Source organism: Triplophysa rosa, linkage group LG7, assembly GCF_024868665.1.
Source record: "Triplophysa rosa linkage group LG7, Trosa_1v2, whole genome shotgun sequence".
Taxonomy (NCBI): Eukaryota; Metazoa; Chordata; class Actinopteri; order Cypriniformes; family Nemacheilidae; genus Triplophysa; species Triplophysa rosa.
The window spans coordinates 4,222,762-4,241,428 of NC_079896.1; the positions used below are offsets into that span (position 1 = coordinate 4,222,762).

General features: G+C 36.8%; 1 protein-coding gene across 16 annotated transcripts in view; it reads left to right on the forward strand.

Annotated features, from left to right (window-relative positions):
• The window catches only part of ptprt (protein tyrosine phosphatase receptor type T), a 214,112-nt gene that overhangs the window by 174,693 nt on the left and 20,752 nt on the right, over positions 1–18,667 (forward strand). For all 16 annotated transcript variants that reach the window (XM_057337370.1, XM_057337367.1, XM_057337369.1 and 13 more), the window contains 2 exons: positions 3,574–3,761; positions 9,437–9,524. In XM_057337370.1, the coding sequence (XP_057193353.1) occupies positions 3,574–3,761; positions 9,437–9,524 (276 nt within the window). The remainder of the gene's footprint in view (positions 1–3,573; positions 3,762–9,436; positions 9,525–18,667) is intronic.

An 18,667-nucleotide genomic window follows, 5' to 3' on the forward strand; every position in this document is an offset into this window, starting at 1 on the left:
TTATCATAATGTAACCGGGCCGATAATTGAGGCTTAATGTGATTCTCACTCTAATCATCTGAACGCACGTAATGTGACGGCAGCAAAGAGTTTATGTATAAATTAATAATACTTTTCTGTCTCATAACGCTTTAAAGTTTCCGTGAACCGGAAGTTGCGATCGTGTTTACTTTCGTAGTCTGACGCATTTCCGAGTGAAACGGAATTTCGAATGAGATAAAATGTGGGCGTGGCTTGTTTTTTCCCCTGTGATTTGATTGGATGTATTAAAACAGCCCTTGCATTTTGAAATGGAACTGGGAGCAGACTGGCATTAGAAGGGGAGGATTTAACAGATGCCCCGCCCATGCCGTCTAACATACGTCATTTAAGATGGATAGTCACTATAGGAGGGAAGTGCATATTCAGATTTTAACTCAAGATTATGAGGGCACACGATTTTTTAAAAGAAAAGGACCCACATTGGTAAGCTATTTACAATAAACATTGCAATATTTTAAGAAAAAATAGAATTTTTTATTTTTATTTCACTGGGACTTTAAATTTTAGGTTTATTTCAAAGGTCCAGTGGATGAAATTTAGGGGCATCTAGCGGTGAGGTTTGCAAATTGCAGCCAACGGCTCACTCCACCCCTCCCTTTCGAAGCACTAAGGTGGCTGACACAGGGCTAAGATGTCGTCACGTTTTCGCTTGTTTGCCGGAGGAAATAACGTATTTGCAAAAACACGCTCTGTAGAGCAGTTTGTCAGTTAAGGCTACTGTAGACAACATGGCAAATTCCATGTAAGGGGACCCGTGGTGAATGTAGATAGAAATAGCTCATTCTAAGATAATAAAAACATAACACTTCATTATGTAAGGTCTTTATACACCTCTGAAGACATAGTTATGTATATTATATTGCACTTCTGTCGATAGATCCCAAAAATTACACACTTGACTTCTAAATGTTTATTATACTGTGTATCATCTACTGATGCGGAAATACCGTATAGTATAAACTGTGTAATATTGAGTTGTGCTCATGTAAATACACAGACATTAAACCCAAGACGCCCGTGTAGACTTCTCCACGACGTGCTGGGTGTTTGTACATGTTTCACTTTGATCTCAGCACACATCGGCCAACGTTTACAGAGGTGACAAGTGTACAGGGTGAAAACAAGAAGGTATGCTTTCGATTGAGTCTTTTTCAATTGCCCCGTGAAGGTATTAGGTTAAGAAAACTCCATATTACACATTTTATAAGCGAAGTAAGATAACTTATTCTATTTAGAATGTGGAGTTGGTTGCTAAGGTACCTTGTGCAAATGACGTTACGTGTTTACTATCTGTAAGTGTCTCTCTTTGTGCAGTGATTTATAACTGAGGAATTGGTGCCATTGCGATTTTCAGTAGATAAACTGTAAGAAGTCCGTTTCTTACAAGTGAACCAACTAGAAAGTGTACAAATACATTTTGAGCATTGTTACATCTTTCGAAACCCAGCAAATTATTTTTTTGGAATGTCATCCTTGAAAACTGTAGTATCGTTTTTTATAAGTTCAACAAGTTTTTTTTATACTGATGCAGTGCCATCTAGATATTTTTACATTACATATATTTTTTTGTTCAAATAAATTTTGGGCTGCTGTTTAAAAGGTTACATACAGTGTAAGTTACTAACATGTTTAAGTTAAAACTTCAAATAATATACTGTGAATTTTCACATTTTTTAAATACATTTTTTATATATTTTACATGCATCACTTAAAACTCCATTTCAAATGTTATATACTGTATTTTCTTTATGGCTCTATATGTTTCCATACAGTCTTAGCGTGCTTGTGTTTATAAGACAAAATGTATCCAATATGAGACTCTTTATCTTGGTTTATGAACTTGTAACCATTTAATAGATTCAACATTACAAATCTTTCAAGTGAAATATCTGTGTTACTTTGACCTTCCGCACTTTCTCTCTAATCTGCATATATATAGCATCCCTTACATGATGTCACCTACAGTGTACATTTGACCGTTCGTTTCTAGGCCCGAGATCAATATTTCTCCTGATGGAAGGCAGCAGACGCTTCTCTCCGGTCATTTTAACAACATAATACACCCACCGGGCTGCCACTTAGAGATTCGCCCTATGCAGCAGAGACGAAAACACATGAATAATTAATTATGAAAGAACTGATAGCGACAGAGGGAGGGGGAAGTAAATGGGTTGAGGAGTAATTTGAGAGACCCAAGAGTCTCTTGTGTATACTTCTCTCTCTCTTTCTGTCTCTCCTGCGCACCCTTTCTTCTTCTTTGACTGTTTATATGTTGACTTCTTTGCCCTTAGCACAAAATGTAGTACATTTACAGACACTATAAAAATGCAGGGTTACCTAATGGTTAGGTAAAATATAGACAAACCCAACCATTGGGTACTGGGTTGTTTCATCCCATGGTCAGGTTAAATATATGGACATTTATTAGGTTCATTTAAACCAATGGTTGGATTCGTCTTTATTTACCGACCTAGCATATACACATTTCATAATTTTCAGAAAAAATGAAGATTGCTACAATGGTGAGAAAAACTAGAAACTTGAAAAAACCCATCCTCAAGTCTCTACACATACGTCTTAGGAGCTTTATTCAATGTAAATCTATGGGAGTTTAATTTTATTATTTAATATTACTAGCCAAAATTCAACCTTTTATCATTTTGAAAAGTAATAGTCCACCTTCATGTCCGTATAATGGTGTCCGTTGTGAGCAACCGTGATAGTATGAGTAATAGACATTCATATTCTCAGTTGCGTCTTTCCTGAGGCTATGATTCGGCGGTAATTGTTTTCTTAATAATACATTGTCTCCTCTAATACTTTCAACTTTCTCCTTGTGGCATTAGAAACGCTACAGTGCTAATATGCAAAATTACTCGTATTTCACCACGCCGAAAGCGGAGATGTTTGGCGTGTGTTATGAATTTTTTAGCCTGAGAAATGCTTTAAGTGCGTAATGAATTTTCAAGGCGATTAAGATGCTAATAGCCACATTAATAATTTGTGGCGTAATATTCCACCGGCTCTGCCTCTCATGATGCTTCAGGTGTTTAAAGAAGGCCGTAGGAAAGAGGTTTTGTCGTTCGCAATTTTGGTTTTTCAGGTTAATGAACTCATTATCATCAATAACTACTTCAGTTCTGCTAATCTTGTTCTAATGAAAGAGTCGCAAGGACGTACTGTGTGCTCGGGGTGTGTTGTCATGCGTAAGTGTCCCCGCTTGAAGTTTGCTGTTTGCTAAGCTTTGATTGAATGAAACTCGCTGTAGTGCCGGTCTTAGCCGAGCTTTCAAGGGCTTGCTTGTGATTGAGAGGTATTAACGCAAAGTAAACAAAGCTGTGCTTTTTTTAGGACAACGTAACATCCAAGACTATTTCTCCAGATACCAGAATTGACATTGACATGAGGTTTTGAACATTATTACTTCATAGTATTTTTTGAGAAGTTGGTTGTGGTTGCTATTTTGCAAGTTTGGCATACTACAGCAATGAATTCTTAGTATTCTAATATCACACATTCTTTCCTCCACAGATGGCAGCCATAGTGAGATGTCCCAGCCCTCCATGACCATCCAGACGTACCCATATGGAGGCTGTGAGTCCGTGGAAATGTCCTACCAGGCCGGTCAGTTCCAGCCGGCAATACGAGTGGCGGATTTGCTTCAACACATCACCCAGATGAAATGCGGCCAGGGTTATGGGTTTAAAGAAGAATATGAGGTAAGCATGGGATATTTTTAAATGACAAATGATTTTTTTTAAATTACTCATATTTATGTTGTTCCAAACCTCTATGACTTTCTTCTGTGGAAAGTCCAACACCAAAGGAGATGTTTTAGGATGTGAGAGCTGCTTCAAAGGGAAAGCGTTTTAGCTAATTGAGTGGCGTAAATTTCACTTAAAGCTGCTGTCACGAATCGTGGTGGTGGAAGAACCCAAGCGCAGGCAGGCAGTGAATTAAGGGGTTAAACAAAAAGACTTTATTTAAACAATAAACACAAAACAAAGACCCACAATGGGGTAAAAACAGGAACAAGGAAAAACACTAGCACAGAGCAAAAACTAACTAAACACTAGACATGAACTAAACTCAACACTTACTGGACTAGACACGGAACTGCAAAACTGGCACTGAGGCACAAACGGCAGAACGCACGGGTGGCACACTGAACACAAGGCAACTGGAAACATACAGAACACGGACCGAACATAGTACAGATACAATGACAGAGCACAGGACAATGAAACATGAGGACTATATAAAGGGGAGGAAATCAAGAGGGAACAGGTGTGAGACATGAACTAATCAACAAGCAATAACGAGGGATACAAAAGGGCGGGAACACAGACAAAGACCGGAGAGAGTATCGAAGACCGAAAGGGTCAAAAAGACTCTCTCCACACATAACAAGGGATCCTGCCGTGATTCTGTCCCATAACCAAGATAGACATGACATGATGAGGTAGAATCACGACAGCTGCAATCCGTAACTTTTGCTTCTATATCACGATTTATCTTTTAAACATAAAATTGCAGGTTATTTATTATACAGCCGTGGAAAAAAATAAGAGACCATTTCAGGTAGGCTATTTGTTCATGTAAAATGATCATTTTTCTTTCATTCTGTGAACTAACAGTATTTCTCCCCAATTTCAAATAAAAAGATTGTTTCTAATTGAATTTATTTGCAGAAATACCTCAAATACTGCAAAGAAAATAAATTCATATTCACTTTTAATCAAAACAGCATTAATATTTGTATTTAGGAAAAGTTAAAAAAAAGTGATAACCTTGATTTTGATCAGTTTTCATGTATCTTTCACATTGCTGTTGGATGACTTCATGTCACTCCTGAGGTTTGACTTTGTTGAAATTCAACAGACACTGGACTGGAATGGCCACAACGCATCTAGAAATGCTGATTAAATGAACATTTGGAAGGGTCTCTTAATTTCTTCTCCGGCTGTCAAATGACAGTAAAACTGACATTATCCATAAAAACAAACCCGACAACTTAACTAATAAATAATTTCTCCTTAAACTTAAATAATTTTTAGGTTATTTTGTTAATTTTTTATTTACCAAAAAAGTCACAGATTGCAACTTTAAAGGAGTAGTTCACTTATCACTAGTATTTTTTATTCCTACTATGGAAAGTCAATAGGGGTAAATTTTGAAGTGAACTACTCTTTTAAGTGATGCTTCGTTTTTTTTAGGTTGACGCTGTTTACTGAATCGTTTCCTATTGTATTAAAACAAATCTGTAAATGACGGTTTTATTTGTGATGCTGCAGTGAGACAAATATGTCAGACGGATCTTCTCACAGTAATTTTGATGAGAACTGTGCAGCTATGAAATTTGATTTATGAAAAGTCTGATTATGAAAGTCTGCTTCATTTAGCGAATATTTAAGGGAGAAATTATTTTAAAACCATATTATTGAAGGATTATTAAAACATCCCCAACATGTTTTTGTTGAAAATCTCTCCATAATGACTGTCATTTCCAGGCTTTATGTTTCTTCTCTCTAATATTTTGTCGCCTAAACCAATTTGAATAACTAATTGAAGTGACTCGATGCTTATTAAAAGCGGCGGGTCTGTTTATCTCCAAGACATGTTGGCATTTTGTACAGAAAAGGTCACATGAGATACAATGTGGTTCTTTAAAAATCTGCCCACACAGTAGCTTACAAAAGATCATCCCCCTGACAATAAAACCAATTATCTTTTACTGTCTAAACCTTAATGCCTAGAAATATGCGGAGACCTTTGCGTCAATAACGTGACGTAAAAACACCGGTTTGGTTTTATATCTGATGCCGAACTGATCTCCACTGCCACCACAAACTCTATCACTTTATCACAAGAATATCTAGGCTCATTCAAAACGATGAAGGTCGCCAACACAAAAATTGCGTCTAGATTTTTATCCTTGTCACTATAAAAGAAAAATAAGACTTTTGTTTCTTTTTTTAAGCTGCAGATGTGTTTTAATAGTGTTATATGGATTGGAACATGGCTTGCTGTGATCTCAAACTCTTTTAGAGTAAACAGGAGTGACTTTTACACTAGAGGACAGGTCCAGATCCTGAGATGCATAAAATTAACTTTTGATTTTTTTTTCTTAAAGAATTTCTGTGCATTGAATTGCATCTTATTTTCCAAGGCGAGAAGTATATACAGTACTTTGACTAGATAGTAAGGTCTGTATGTTGTATATTGTGATGCTTGCAAAGGCGTTGTACACATGGCGGACGAATAGAGAAAGATTTTTCAAAAAGCATCTAGTTAAAAGTTGCATTATTCTGTTTAATCTGTCTATACGCTATTGGGTAGGCTCATTACAAATAAAATACTGTAGCATATTTGACTTTATATGAAAACCGTTATTCAGAATTCTGGTCTGTGTAATTCTATTCAGACGTCTAATACTGGCACATTTTGTCAGGCGGGTCTGAATCGGTTATTCTGAGCGTGCGCTTTGCTCTGTGATATTTGAAAACCCTAAGTAGCCTATCAAATAAACATATAAACACATTATTGTGTAGAGAACTTTATTTGAGGTATGAATCATATTTGGCACACTATTCTGTATTCAGAAACGGTTCTGAAGGATAGCTCTGGCAACAAGAGATATGTGTAAATTAAACGGGGGTGGGTGGTCTTCGCCTTCCAAATTTTCAATCACCTGGATGGAGTGCGTCTTTAAAAGGGCCAAAGGCTTTCATTTTTAAAGAAGAGACTTTCATTAATAAAGAATGATTCACATTCACGTCTGACGCTCGGTTTACTTGGAATCGTGTAACGGAATACAAATAACAGATTGCAGCGCATGCTGTCTGGTATCCATTCTGTCCGATTTACGTAGCACTCACAATTGACATTGGGAACGACTTTGTCGACTTAGTCATTTTATGTTAGGTTTCTTGCATCAAAAACAGTCATTTAGTTTTTATGTCCTGTGTCCAATGTGTGATTTTAAGGAGGATCTATAGACAGAAATGCAATATAATATACATAACCATGTCTTCAGAGGTGTATAAAGACCTCACATAATGAAGCATTTTGTTTTTCTTACCTTAGAAGGAGCTATTTCTATCTACATACACCTCAGGTCCCCTTAAATGAAATCTGTCATGTTGTTTCTACAGAAGCCCTAAATGGACAAAGCGCGTTTCGTAAATACGTTATCTCCTTCAGCAAAGAAGAGTAAACGTGACGACATATTAGCCCTGTGTCAGCCACCGTAATGCTTCGAAAGGGTCGGGTGGAGTGAGCCGTTTGTTGCAACCGCTAAATTTCATACACTGGACCTTTAAAATGATTGACTTGTAGGTACTAGATTAGCACTAGTTTAATAGGAATAGATTGGAAATGTATGAGCTGTGGTTTATGAAGTCTAGAAGAAAGCATGAGGCAGATGAATTGCTGGAGGCTTCTGCGTGTCATAGCAGGTCTGATATCACCAGAGCTTGTGGATCCTGTTTAAAGGGTCATTCATCAAGGCAGACATTTTTATACACCCGTTTTGTTATCACTTCTCTCCTCTAACCTGATTTGCCCCACAACTCCCGCAAATGAAGTTGACTGCGTTTTCTACCCTCTCCTCTGAAAATAAGTCATATTTTTAATATGCAGCGACTGGAGAATGAATACGAGGTGGAGTGTTTGCTTACTGGCTTGTGACTGGGGGAAACGAACAAAATACTGCATTTCCCATAATGCTTTGAAAGGCATGTAAATGAGATTTTAATACGTCGTAACATAGATTTAAGACATGAGATTGTGAGGGTAAAGATGAGGTGCGATGGACAGGGAACGAGAGATAGGATGTCTATACGACCATGGTAATGAAGGACACCTGTGTATGTTTGTCAGCATCATTAATCTGAGCCTGACAGATGTGTGTTCATGCATCCGTGTGCATATGAAGTCAAAATAAGGAGTTAATGGTACATATAATTATGCTATAAAAAAGTTTTTTGGACATTGATTGATTTTTGATTCTACAATAATTTGACTGAGTTATTATTTTAGGGTGAGCTTTTCATTTAATAGTGTCAAAGATGGAAGAATGTTTTATGTCCTTAGATTTAAAAAAATATATATATATACTGTATATATATGTATTGCTGCAAACTAAAAGGCAGAAGTTAAGGCCTTTTGTGAATAATTTTAGAGCAATAGCAACTCCCAAACAGTCAGTTAGTAAACTAACTTCACAATTATAAAGAGTGCCTTACTAGGGTTGCCAGATCCCAGCCCTTCAGCACTAACAGTGTATATCTAAGGGTTGCCAGATCATTTTTAATTCAGACATAAAAGCACGGTTCGACAAAAACGAGCGTGCAGTTTTCCGTTTTCACAGGTGCCACATCATGTTTAATGCACATGAAGGAACAGCTATGCAGATATGATATGGTCTGTATGTTCCGGTGTCCACGCTTGGCTGGTTCCAGATGGGATGCATCGTGCGGCTTTGGCAGAAAAAACATAGTAATCTCTTTTACAGTACATGCTGCTGCTGTTCAGCTTAGTCAAGCATAACAGTAGATCATCTCAGAACGTTGTATGTACAAAACAAGCGTTTCGAAAATCCAGTTTTGTGACATGTAGAAGTAGAATGGATTTGGAATACTGTTTCATATTTACATGCTATGTTTTATTATTATTTTTCTATAATTATTAACGCACAGAGAACATGTGGACTTGTCAATAATGTATGAGGTCATGTGATGCATTGTGTTATGTAGATTACTGAGAACGGTTACAGTCACCAAGAAAGAAAGCTTGTGAGACATCTCGAGGATTCTGTGAATGAACTCTCGTCCTTGACAGTTCTCACATGCGTCTTTTCGAAATGAACCTTCACCAAATTACACCATCACTTCTACAATTCAGGTTTTAAAATGTCTTTCTCGAGCGTTTCTAAAGCGTCTTTCTCATTCAGGCCGCTATTGTTTTTCACATCCAGTCACAGTATATGGTTTGTCTTGGTGTTTGGTGGACAGGATAAATATTGCTTTACGCTTTAAGTGGCCACCATTCAACACTTTTGTCTGACATTTAAGAGTTGTTTCTTTGCCCCAAGGCTAAAGGACGACTCCACAATTGCCAGACTCTTCTACACATAAGGGGCTCTCGGTGATATCAAGAGATACACCTGACTTGACTTACAGTACACGGCATCTTATTCTAGAAGTTGCAGAAAACCTTTTTATATTGAGACAACCTGTAAAACATCAAAGATTACCGAAAAAAGATGCACTACGTGAGGTGCACTAAGACCCCCAAGATTATGGGATTAATAGACTTGCTGATTGAAATGTATATCTTGATTCACTTTGGGTAAAACATTAATGGATTTTCGAACGATTTTTAATGATTTCAGGGTCTGGCTGAGGGACAGACGGCCCCGTGGGAAACCGCCAAGAAGGATGAGAACCGTAACAAGAATCGCTACGGCAACATCATCGCTTGTGAGTACTGAAGCAACTTTCTGGCTTTGAGCATATGAATATGTTATCTTTAGGAATATCTATAATCTTGTGTTTTTCAAAACATTGGACTACAATTTGCATTTAGAAGATTTCACATTAAACACTATTGGCTATTTTAAAAGGGGGAGGGGCCACTCAGTATGCCCTGCCCTAATTTCCTGTTTCATGTCATCAAATTATATCGGAGTAACAAAAAGCTGCACATTTCAAAGCAGTGAATCTATGTGAAGTATACCGTAGTATAACCATGTGCTTTTTCTGAAAAACACAGTGGTATCAGGCTGTGCCTGTTAATCCAGCAGCACGATTCATTATGCGATAAATCTGTCACTGACATTATATTCTTTTTCGAAAAGATTCAGCTGTCACTCCTTTGGTACTCTTAAATGCGATGAAACACAGGGGAAAATGAAATAGCTTGTCTCTCGCTGATGGCCGACGGGTATTATGATGAATTTGCTATTAGTTAAACCTGCTTAATTATACGAGTTGGTAATGAAAACTGTCCATCATGCTGTTCAATCGGTACAAAGGATCATTTTTGTGGAAAAACAGTGTTAAAGGAAGATGACTTTATTTAACACGAGGTGCCTTCGAGCAACCTTTATCTAATGAGGCAGTTGTTAGTCCCATTTAACTGTGACTTCAGCCAAGACTGGTGTCATAAAAATGATAATAAACTGCGTCTACGGGAGCAAAACATTTATTTATCACAAAGCCGCTTAAAGCTGTGTAGCTCCTAAATGCTTGTAGATGCATACAAATGTCTAGAACAATATGTATCATAAAACATTCTGTGTTCTGAATGCATATTGGTTAGTGGCCATATTAAATAAAATGGTAACACTTTACATTAAGGTTCCCTTCAGAAAGCATTTATAAATGTGTTCATTAATGATTAATAAGTCATTTACAAATGCATTATAAAGCAGTTATAACGGCATAAATAAAAAGGGGGATTCTAATGAAATACCTGCCAAATAGTGAGCCATTTTTAACTTGCATGTTATAAATGCTTAATAAATGTATTTATTCATTATTTATTTGACTGGAAAGCCGATTCATTGTTATCTTGATGTTGTTTGCAAAATAGGCTGTAAGATGGGAGACTGTAGGGTGTTATGTTGGTTTTTCTTATTATTGTATATCTTATGTCACTTTTCAAACCATGTTGCTTACTTGATCCGATTCCGAATGTCTTACGGTGCCCTCCAGAATGCCTTCAGATCATGATGCTTATCCAATTCAGTTTTTGCTTGCTTATCAGTATAAAAAAAATAAGAGTTATAAATGTTAGCAAACCATGAAATTGTGCCTTAATATAGTAGATTCATGTGAACCATTTATGAAATATACAATAATAAGAAAAATCAACATAACACCCTACAGTCTCCAGTATGACAGCCTATTTTGCAAATAAATAATGAATAAATACATTTATTAAGCATTTATAACATGTGAGTTAAAAATGGCTTACTATTTGGCAGGTATTTCGTTAGAATCCCTTTTTATTTACGCAGTTATAACTGCTTTATAATGCATTTGTAAAAGACTTATTAATCATTAATGAACACATTTACAAATGCTTTATAAAGGGAACCTTAATGTGAAGTGTTACCAATAAAATTATATATATAGATGCGTATGTACTGTGTTTGCTACTATGAACACTGTAGCATCTGTTTACTTACACGTCACGGTTTATATCTACTGACAGAAGGACGCCACTTCATTGATTTGCTTAACAGAATAATCTTTCAATGAATTTGTGTCAATATTTCGAATGCCGAAAGGGCAGCAGCACGTCTCGTACCTCAAATCAAGGATTTTCAAACATCATTATTACTGGTTTAAAGGTGAAGTGGGTATTTTCTGCCCTACCAGCGTCAGGCTGGTCTTGATACTCAAGCAAACAGAGAAATGTTTTCATAGTGCCGGAGTGTTTACACTTTTCTGCTGAATGAACCTGCGAATGGTGTACTTAATAGTTGTCCCTGCATATTAAGCTGACATAGGAGAAAGTATTTTAACTAAACACATCGGCTTCAAAATGATTAAGCTAATGTGTCTGCAAATGTTGGCGTTATTTCAGCTTTAACTCCTGTCAACATTTAATATTAAAGTGATATCGCATTAGAGCTTCAATCGAGCTTAAAATAACCGAACGGGAGCCAAAGGAGCCAAAAGAAGTTTGCATGAAGGATTTAAAGATGTGTTCACAGGTTTAACCAGCCTAAATTGGAGCAACTTTTTACAAACCGTGCCAGGACGGAAAACGCAGAATTGGCCGGGTGCTCCTTGATTAACTTTCACAATTTATTGGAGACAAGAAAAGCCGTTTCAATTGGAGACATCTGTCCTGTTTCGCTCATCTCTTCTGTGTTTTTAGCAGCCAGTGTCAAACATTCAAGCCCATATGGTCATCTATAATTCACAAGACTCTTCACCCAAAATAAACTGTTATTGGCAAACATTTACATATCAGAGAACCAGAAGGGGGAAATGAGAATATGGCTAATATTTCCCCCATATGACTTCAAAGCGAATTTCTGCTTTTCTGTATTCTTAAAGGTGCCATGAATTAAAACCACAATTTTAACCCAAGCTTTTTTTATATAAGAGGGAATCGTAATCACGCGAACATCATGTAAGTGTCAGAACTGAAAACGCCCTTGTTACTTAGATTCCATCTGTTATTGACACCAGGCCCAGCAAACGCCAGATCCTGGAGTGCACCTATCTATGACGACATTGATAGGTTGAACACCGCCTCCACAGGAAGAATGTCAATGACTACTTCTCTAGCCCCGCCCACTGGTTCACGCATGACAATTCTGAAGTAACACAAGTGGCGCGTAACCAGATAGAGTGAGTGAGCAATAAACAAACATGCCGTTAATGATAGCTAAATATTGTGCCATCCCTGGTTGTGGAAGAACACAGTCGCTGTATAACCTTCCTTCGGATTCTGATATTATGAATGCGTAGTTAAAGTTTATTTTTATAGACTTTCAAGCTCACGTGGGAAAAACATGGAGCGTTTGTTCTTTTCATTTCTCCGAGGATTCCTTTGTGAACAAGGCCCAGGTCGACGCTGGATTTGTGGAGAGACTAAAATTAAAAGCAGTGCTGTGCCGTCAATATTGGATCCGATAGGAATGGCGCAACAATCTTATGTGAGTTAAACATTTTTGTACCATGCGTCACTATTGCTTTGTTAGAGATCGCTTGATATGCCCTGAGCACTATTCGCACGAGATTAGTATTACCTGGGGACCTGTAACGTTAGTCATTTGTATTAATTGCAGAGGTTGTCTGTGATCTTAAGCCTGTGCGAATCGGGATCTCTGTGATTTGGCGGTCTCATATATGATTTTTCAAGGTTTTATCCACCGTTTGCGAATAATAGAGGCTGTTTTGAAGTGTTTTGGCATTATTTCGGGTGCTGGGTCATATCCATAAGTTACCGGGAGTCTCCCTTTTTTTTATTTATCATGGAAACTCTCGTAACATTTGAGACCCGCGATCGCGGTGATCTTTTGTCCGGTTCGCAATCGCAAGTCTCAAATGCTGACAGGTACGGTCATATATCATTAAACGCAATACAACTATAGGCTATACAAACTATACGCAAATGCCATCACATCCGTGAAATAAGTCAGTAAATTTGAGTAAAATCATCCCGTGCGAATGCGTCACATGAAATAATGATGTGGGGAGGTCATTTATAAATCACACGAGGTCCCCAGATAATGCTTTTATAAAACGTTTTTTCCATACGTGTAGTAAGGTTTCATGAAATAAAGTAAATAAAATGATATTTAGGCTATGTAATGCGGTCAGCTGTTATAAATCGGGGTATTTTATAATGGCTTAGCACTCGGCTCAGCCAATCAGAATCAAGGATCAGAACTGACCGTTTTATAAAGTTTGTTTTTAAAGTAAAGGGAGATGTATATAGAAAAAAAGCAGCGACTTTGACTTGGCACGGGGTTGTTTGACAGATGTGAGCTGTTTAGTTTGGATTTGATTGGCGTGGTGGAATGAAGCCCCTCTGAATGCTCTGTTTGGACCGAGATCGCAGGAAATGCATTGGCAGCTGGTCAGTTAAAGAACGGATGGCACAAAGAGGAAGATGCAACGTACCTAAGGGTCTTATCGACGAACAGAGGACGACGATATCTCAGAGATCCAGATGCGAAAAGAGTACAAACAGATGAGAAAGTAGAGAGGAAGAGCAAACATTTTAACTTTCCACTTGGAATTGAGTTCTTTCTCAGGGATTTGAGTTTAATGCAGCATTCTAAAGAGTTAGTCTTCTCCTGAGAAAAGCAACTTGAATCTTAAAAAGCAATAGAAAATAAACCCTCATCTTTAGAGTATTGATTCAGAGGGCATTGGGGAAACTCTGTTAGTTTTGATATGTTCTGTCTGCACATCTTCTGAAGTAGCAACACAACCGAAAAGTGTTTCTATCAGTACTTTTTTGTTATTGTTAAATGAAATCACTAGACTCCATGCTGCTCTGCAAATATATATATTTGTTACTTGATACAAATTTCTTAAATCTGAAAAAAATTAATCATTAGACATTTTCTTCTAAAGCAAATTAACCTGTCATGTTTTTTTTTTAAAAATAAGTGTGTTTATGCTTAAAACCAGCAAAAAATGGAACAAGAAAATATAATTTTTTGAGTTTGAAGTTTTTATATTAAGTCATCAGGTTTGTTTTTCTTCATTTGCTTACTGACTGAAACTCAATAAATTTTGATATTTTCATTCAGGAAACAAGAATGAATATTTTTGGTCACTTGGTATAAAACGAGACAAACATTTTATCGAAGAAATTCATTTTTATTCATAAAACAAGCAAAACATTTTGCCAATGGGGTACGAAAATAGAAATTGAGTTTTAAGTTTCTATATTAAGTATTTTGTTTTCGTACTACATTGACAGAAATTTTAACTTAATTTTTAGAATTTCATTCAGAAATCAAAATGAATTTTATTTGTCATTTTACTTCTCAAGTACCTTTATTTTGGATTTTTTTTAATATTTGTATTATAAAACGAGACAAAATTTTAAGAAAGAAATTCATTTTTATCCAGTATAGGTAATGTTGTGGCACGGCGTTGCGGTATTATGTTATCCATTAAGATTACATACGATGCTGCCTTTTGGCCAAAATAAGACATCTTAGAAGGATGCACACTGTTCTTCTGTACTACTGTTGTTGCCAATTACCTCCATGCTTCACGTCAGGAACACGCCTATGATCCCTATGTCAAGTAGGCAGATTACTAGATCTAATAACTTCCCACCGAATGAGACCTTGAGGAAATGTTCCCTTATATCTTCATACAGTATGAATTGAATATGCTCCTGTCACTGAATAAAAATCATTCACCTGATGCAATTTTGATGTATTGCACATCAGCGTCACTCAATCGTCCCTTGAAAGGGAAGATACCCCGATGGACAACCAGCACACATTCTCTCATTACACAAACCGTCACTCATTTCAACCAGTTAGCATCTTTCCCTCGGTGGATCTGAGGTTAAAATATGCAAGGTAAGGTACCCTCTGAATAATAAATGTCCAGGCTGTTCGTCTTCATTAGTCCAAACACAAAAGAGAGCGTGCCTTGTTCTTTTAAGTCCTGCGGATGTGTGGATCTTCTCCGCGAGCCCTTCAGAATCTGACGTGAATTCCCTTCACGTAGTGCTGCCAGCATCCTCTGGTTCCTCTGAAGTCTTCCTGTAAAAACCCTCTTCTGATGTATTGACCAAAGCTCGAGGTTTAGCATTCACGTGTGCTGGCTTGTGTAGAATGCTCACAGATGCTTACGATATCTACAGTTGATCAAGAGAAGTCTACTGTATGTCATTTACATAACAAAGCCACTTACTGTTTGATCGGGTCATGTAAGGTTTAATGGTATTGCTTAGATGGCACTTGGTTGTGTTTAAGGTCAAAATGAAATCAAAATGAGCCATGTGTACTTTCTGAAAAAGAAAAGTTATTCCAAAAGAAAATACAAAGTTTGTCTTTACCCTTTTATCATTCAGTATGTGCTGCAACAATTGTCTTTTCCTGATGACATCATCAAGCACTTTTATTTTTTCATGTAGAGACTGACATACATGAGCATAGAGCCTTTACCTTAAAGGTACAATGTATGAAATTTAGCGGCCACTATGGTGGCTGACACAGGACTATACGTCACGTTTCACTTCTTTACTCAAGGAGATGACATATACGAAACGCACTCTGTAGAGCAGTTTGTCTGTATAGGGTTACTATAGAAACAACATGGCGAATTCCATGTAAGGGGACCGGCGGCGTATGTAGATAGAAATAGCTCATTCTAAGATAATAAAAACATAACGCTTCATTATGCAAGGTCTTTATGCACCTCTGAAGACATAGTTATGTATATTATATTGCATTTCTGTCAATACATCCTCCAAAGAAATTACACATTGGGCCTTTAATATAGATGATTTAGCCAGATAATTTGTAGTGTTTCATGAGAAATCTCAGACTTTTGCTTGCATACGTTGGTATTTTGGCAGATCTGAGCACAGTTTGTAATCTCTGTACTTACTGTCTAGAAGAAACAGATTGAACATTAAAGAGATCAGACCAGACGTTGGTATCTTTGTAAATCTAATCACACTGTAGTTCGAGACGTTGTTAAAATCTTCTTTGAAACACATAGACGAGACACAAGGGATTTGGAGGTCCTTAAACAAGTCCCCATTTAATCTCGTTACCGTCTAGGAGAAACAATCGAGATATTAAAGAGATCTTATTTGTGTTTTAAGTAATAGAATCACCACCCTCTAAGGGATCATGAGAATTTCAGGCGGAATTCAATTTTCTTGTCTGTAAAATATCTCATTCATTCCTGTAGTTGCAAATGAACCGTCTGTAATGACTCGCGTTTAAATATGGAGGACACTTGTCTTAATGCCAAGCTCTCAAAGCGCTCGCATAAACACTTCTGACTCTTTCTAAAACCCCTTCCACTTCTCTCAGGTAGACTTCACGAGCAAAGCGTCTTATCCCAGAGCGGATGGAAATGGATTAAAGTGGATTAGAAAGGCTGGCACTCGCGCCACAAGGTGTGCGGAACAGCACTCGGCCCGTTTGACAGTGGAACTTCTGTGCTGTCAGGGGGGGATTTAATAGCCTATTTAGGTATATAATGCACTGGGCTATCTGACAGCGCTAGGAGGTTATATATGAGAGCTGTGAAGACGACACGGGCTTTAAAAGTGCTGATTAAGAGAGCGCTGACATTTTTGGGACGGTACTTTCAAAGAGACGAGTTTTCACATAGCTTTCAAGGAGCTGTGCTGTTTGTGTTTAAGCATTTCATGAAGGATGTTTTGGTTACACTTTATATTAAGGTACACAAATTCATCATTAACTACTTGTTTATTAACATGCCTATTGGTTGTATATTAGTATGTATAAAGCACAAATTAATGCCTCATTCTGCATTACCTCATTCTACATACTTTAATCCTACCCAATACCTAAACCTAAAAACTACCTCATATACATTAATTAGGAGTTTATTGAGACAAAAGTTGTATTTAATAGCGAGAATTGGTCCCTATTCTAAAGTGTGACCGATATTTTTTAAAGTGGTATGGTTGGGATGCTTATGATAGACCTTTTTTAACAGTATTAGGATTTTAGGTAACACTTTAGTATAAGGACCAGTTCTCACTATTAACTAGTTGCTTATTAGCATACCTATTATTGGCATATTGGCTGTTTATAAGCACTTATAAAGCACATATTCTGCATGACCATACTCTACATCCCTAATCCTACCCAATCCCTAAACCTAACAACTATACCTTACTAACTATTAATAAGCAACAAATTAAGAGTTAATTAAGCAAAAGTCGTAGTTAATAGTTTACTAAAACCGAGAACTGGACCTTAAAATAAAGTGTGACCGTATTTTATTACCTGCATTGATCAGATTAGTTTGGGATAAGAAATGTATAATTCCTGTTTTTATTTGGTGTAATTGTTTTTTCCCCCTTACGATAAACAATTTTTTTTTAAACGTAAAGTTACAAAGCTGTGATTATCTTTATTGTAGTTTTAATAATATTTTTAATTTACTTGTATGTAATATTTTTAGTTTTCAAGTTAATTTTGATTAATTAATTTTATGTTGCTTTTGTCATTTTATTTATATGAAATATTGTTCATATTTTAAAAAACATTTTTACTGTTTTTATAATTTTAGCATTTTAATACCTCTAATGTTTTTTTAATTTTTAATAATTTATATATTTTAAATACTTAAATGTTTTAAATATTTTAGTTTTTATTTATTTCCTGTTATTTTGGTGCCTTAACTTATTTCAGTGTATTGCTACGACAACATTTCTTATTTTGGTTTAATTTGTTTTCAGATCATTTTAGGCCTATATTTTATTTATATCCAATTACAGAAATCTTAAGTTTCAATCATCGATAATACCCTGGTACTTATAAAGCAAAATTTAAGGTGGAATTCGTAACTTTTGCCTCTCTATCTTCACCTCTGTTTGAAACATAAAATGTCCGATTTCTGACAAAATCGTACTTGCCGGCTAAAATTAGAAATCATTATCATAAACCTATTTTTTAAATGTGGTATGGTCAGGAGACGGTTTTAAACACGGACGCCGTGTCTTTAACAAAAAAGTCATAGCTTCAGTTATTCAAACACAAAGTATTTCAACAAAATAACACAGCTGTTCTCAAAACATTCTTGGCCCCAGCAATCCTTTCTTCTTCCCCTAAACAGGTGATTATCCAGACATCTGAATAGTTTTACAGGAATAACTAAGAACTGCTGTACATGCGTCACGGTTCGCCCGCATTTACAGTCCGGTCGTTTCTCTCCCAATTAAATCTTTGTTTCTGGCCCCTCGCTGTGAAGAGGATCCCCGCCTCGCTCTCGCTGTTATGACAACTGACTCAGTGGAGTCTAATTAGCCCCGTCTCCTTCTCCGTCCACATCCCTCCGTCTCCTTCGTTTGTGCCTCCCTCCCGCACGTTTCCTTTCGGGGAACCGAGAGGTCAGCAGACAGATGAAAGCACCTG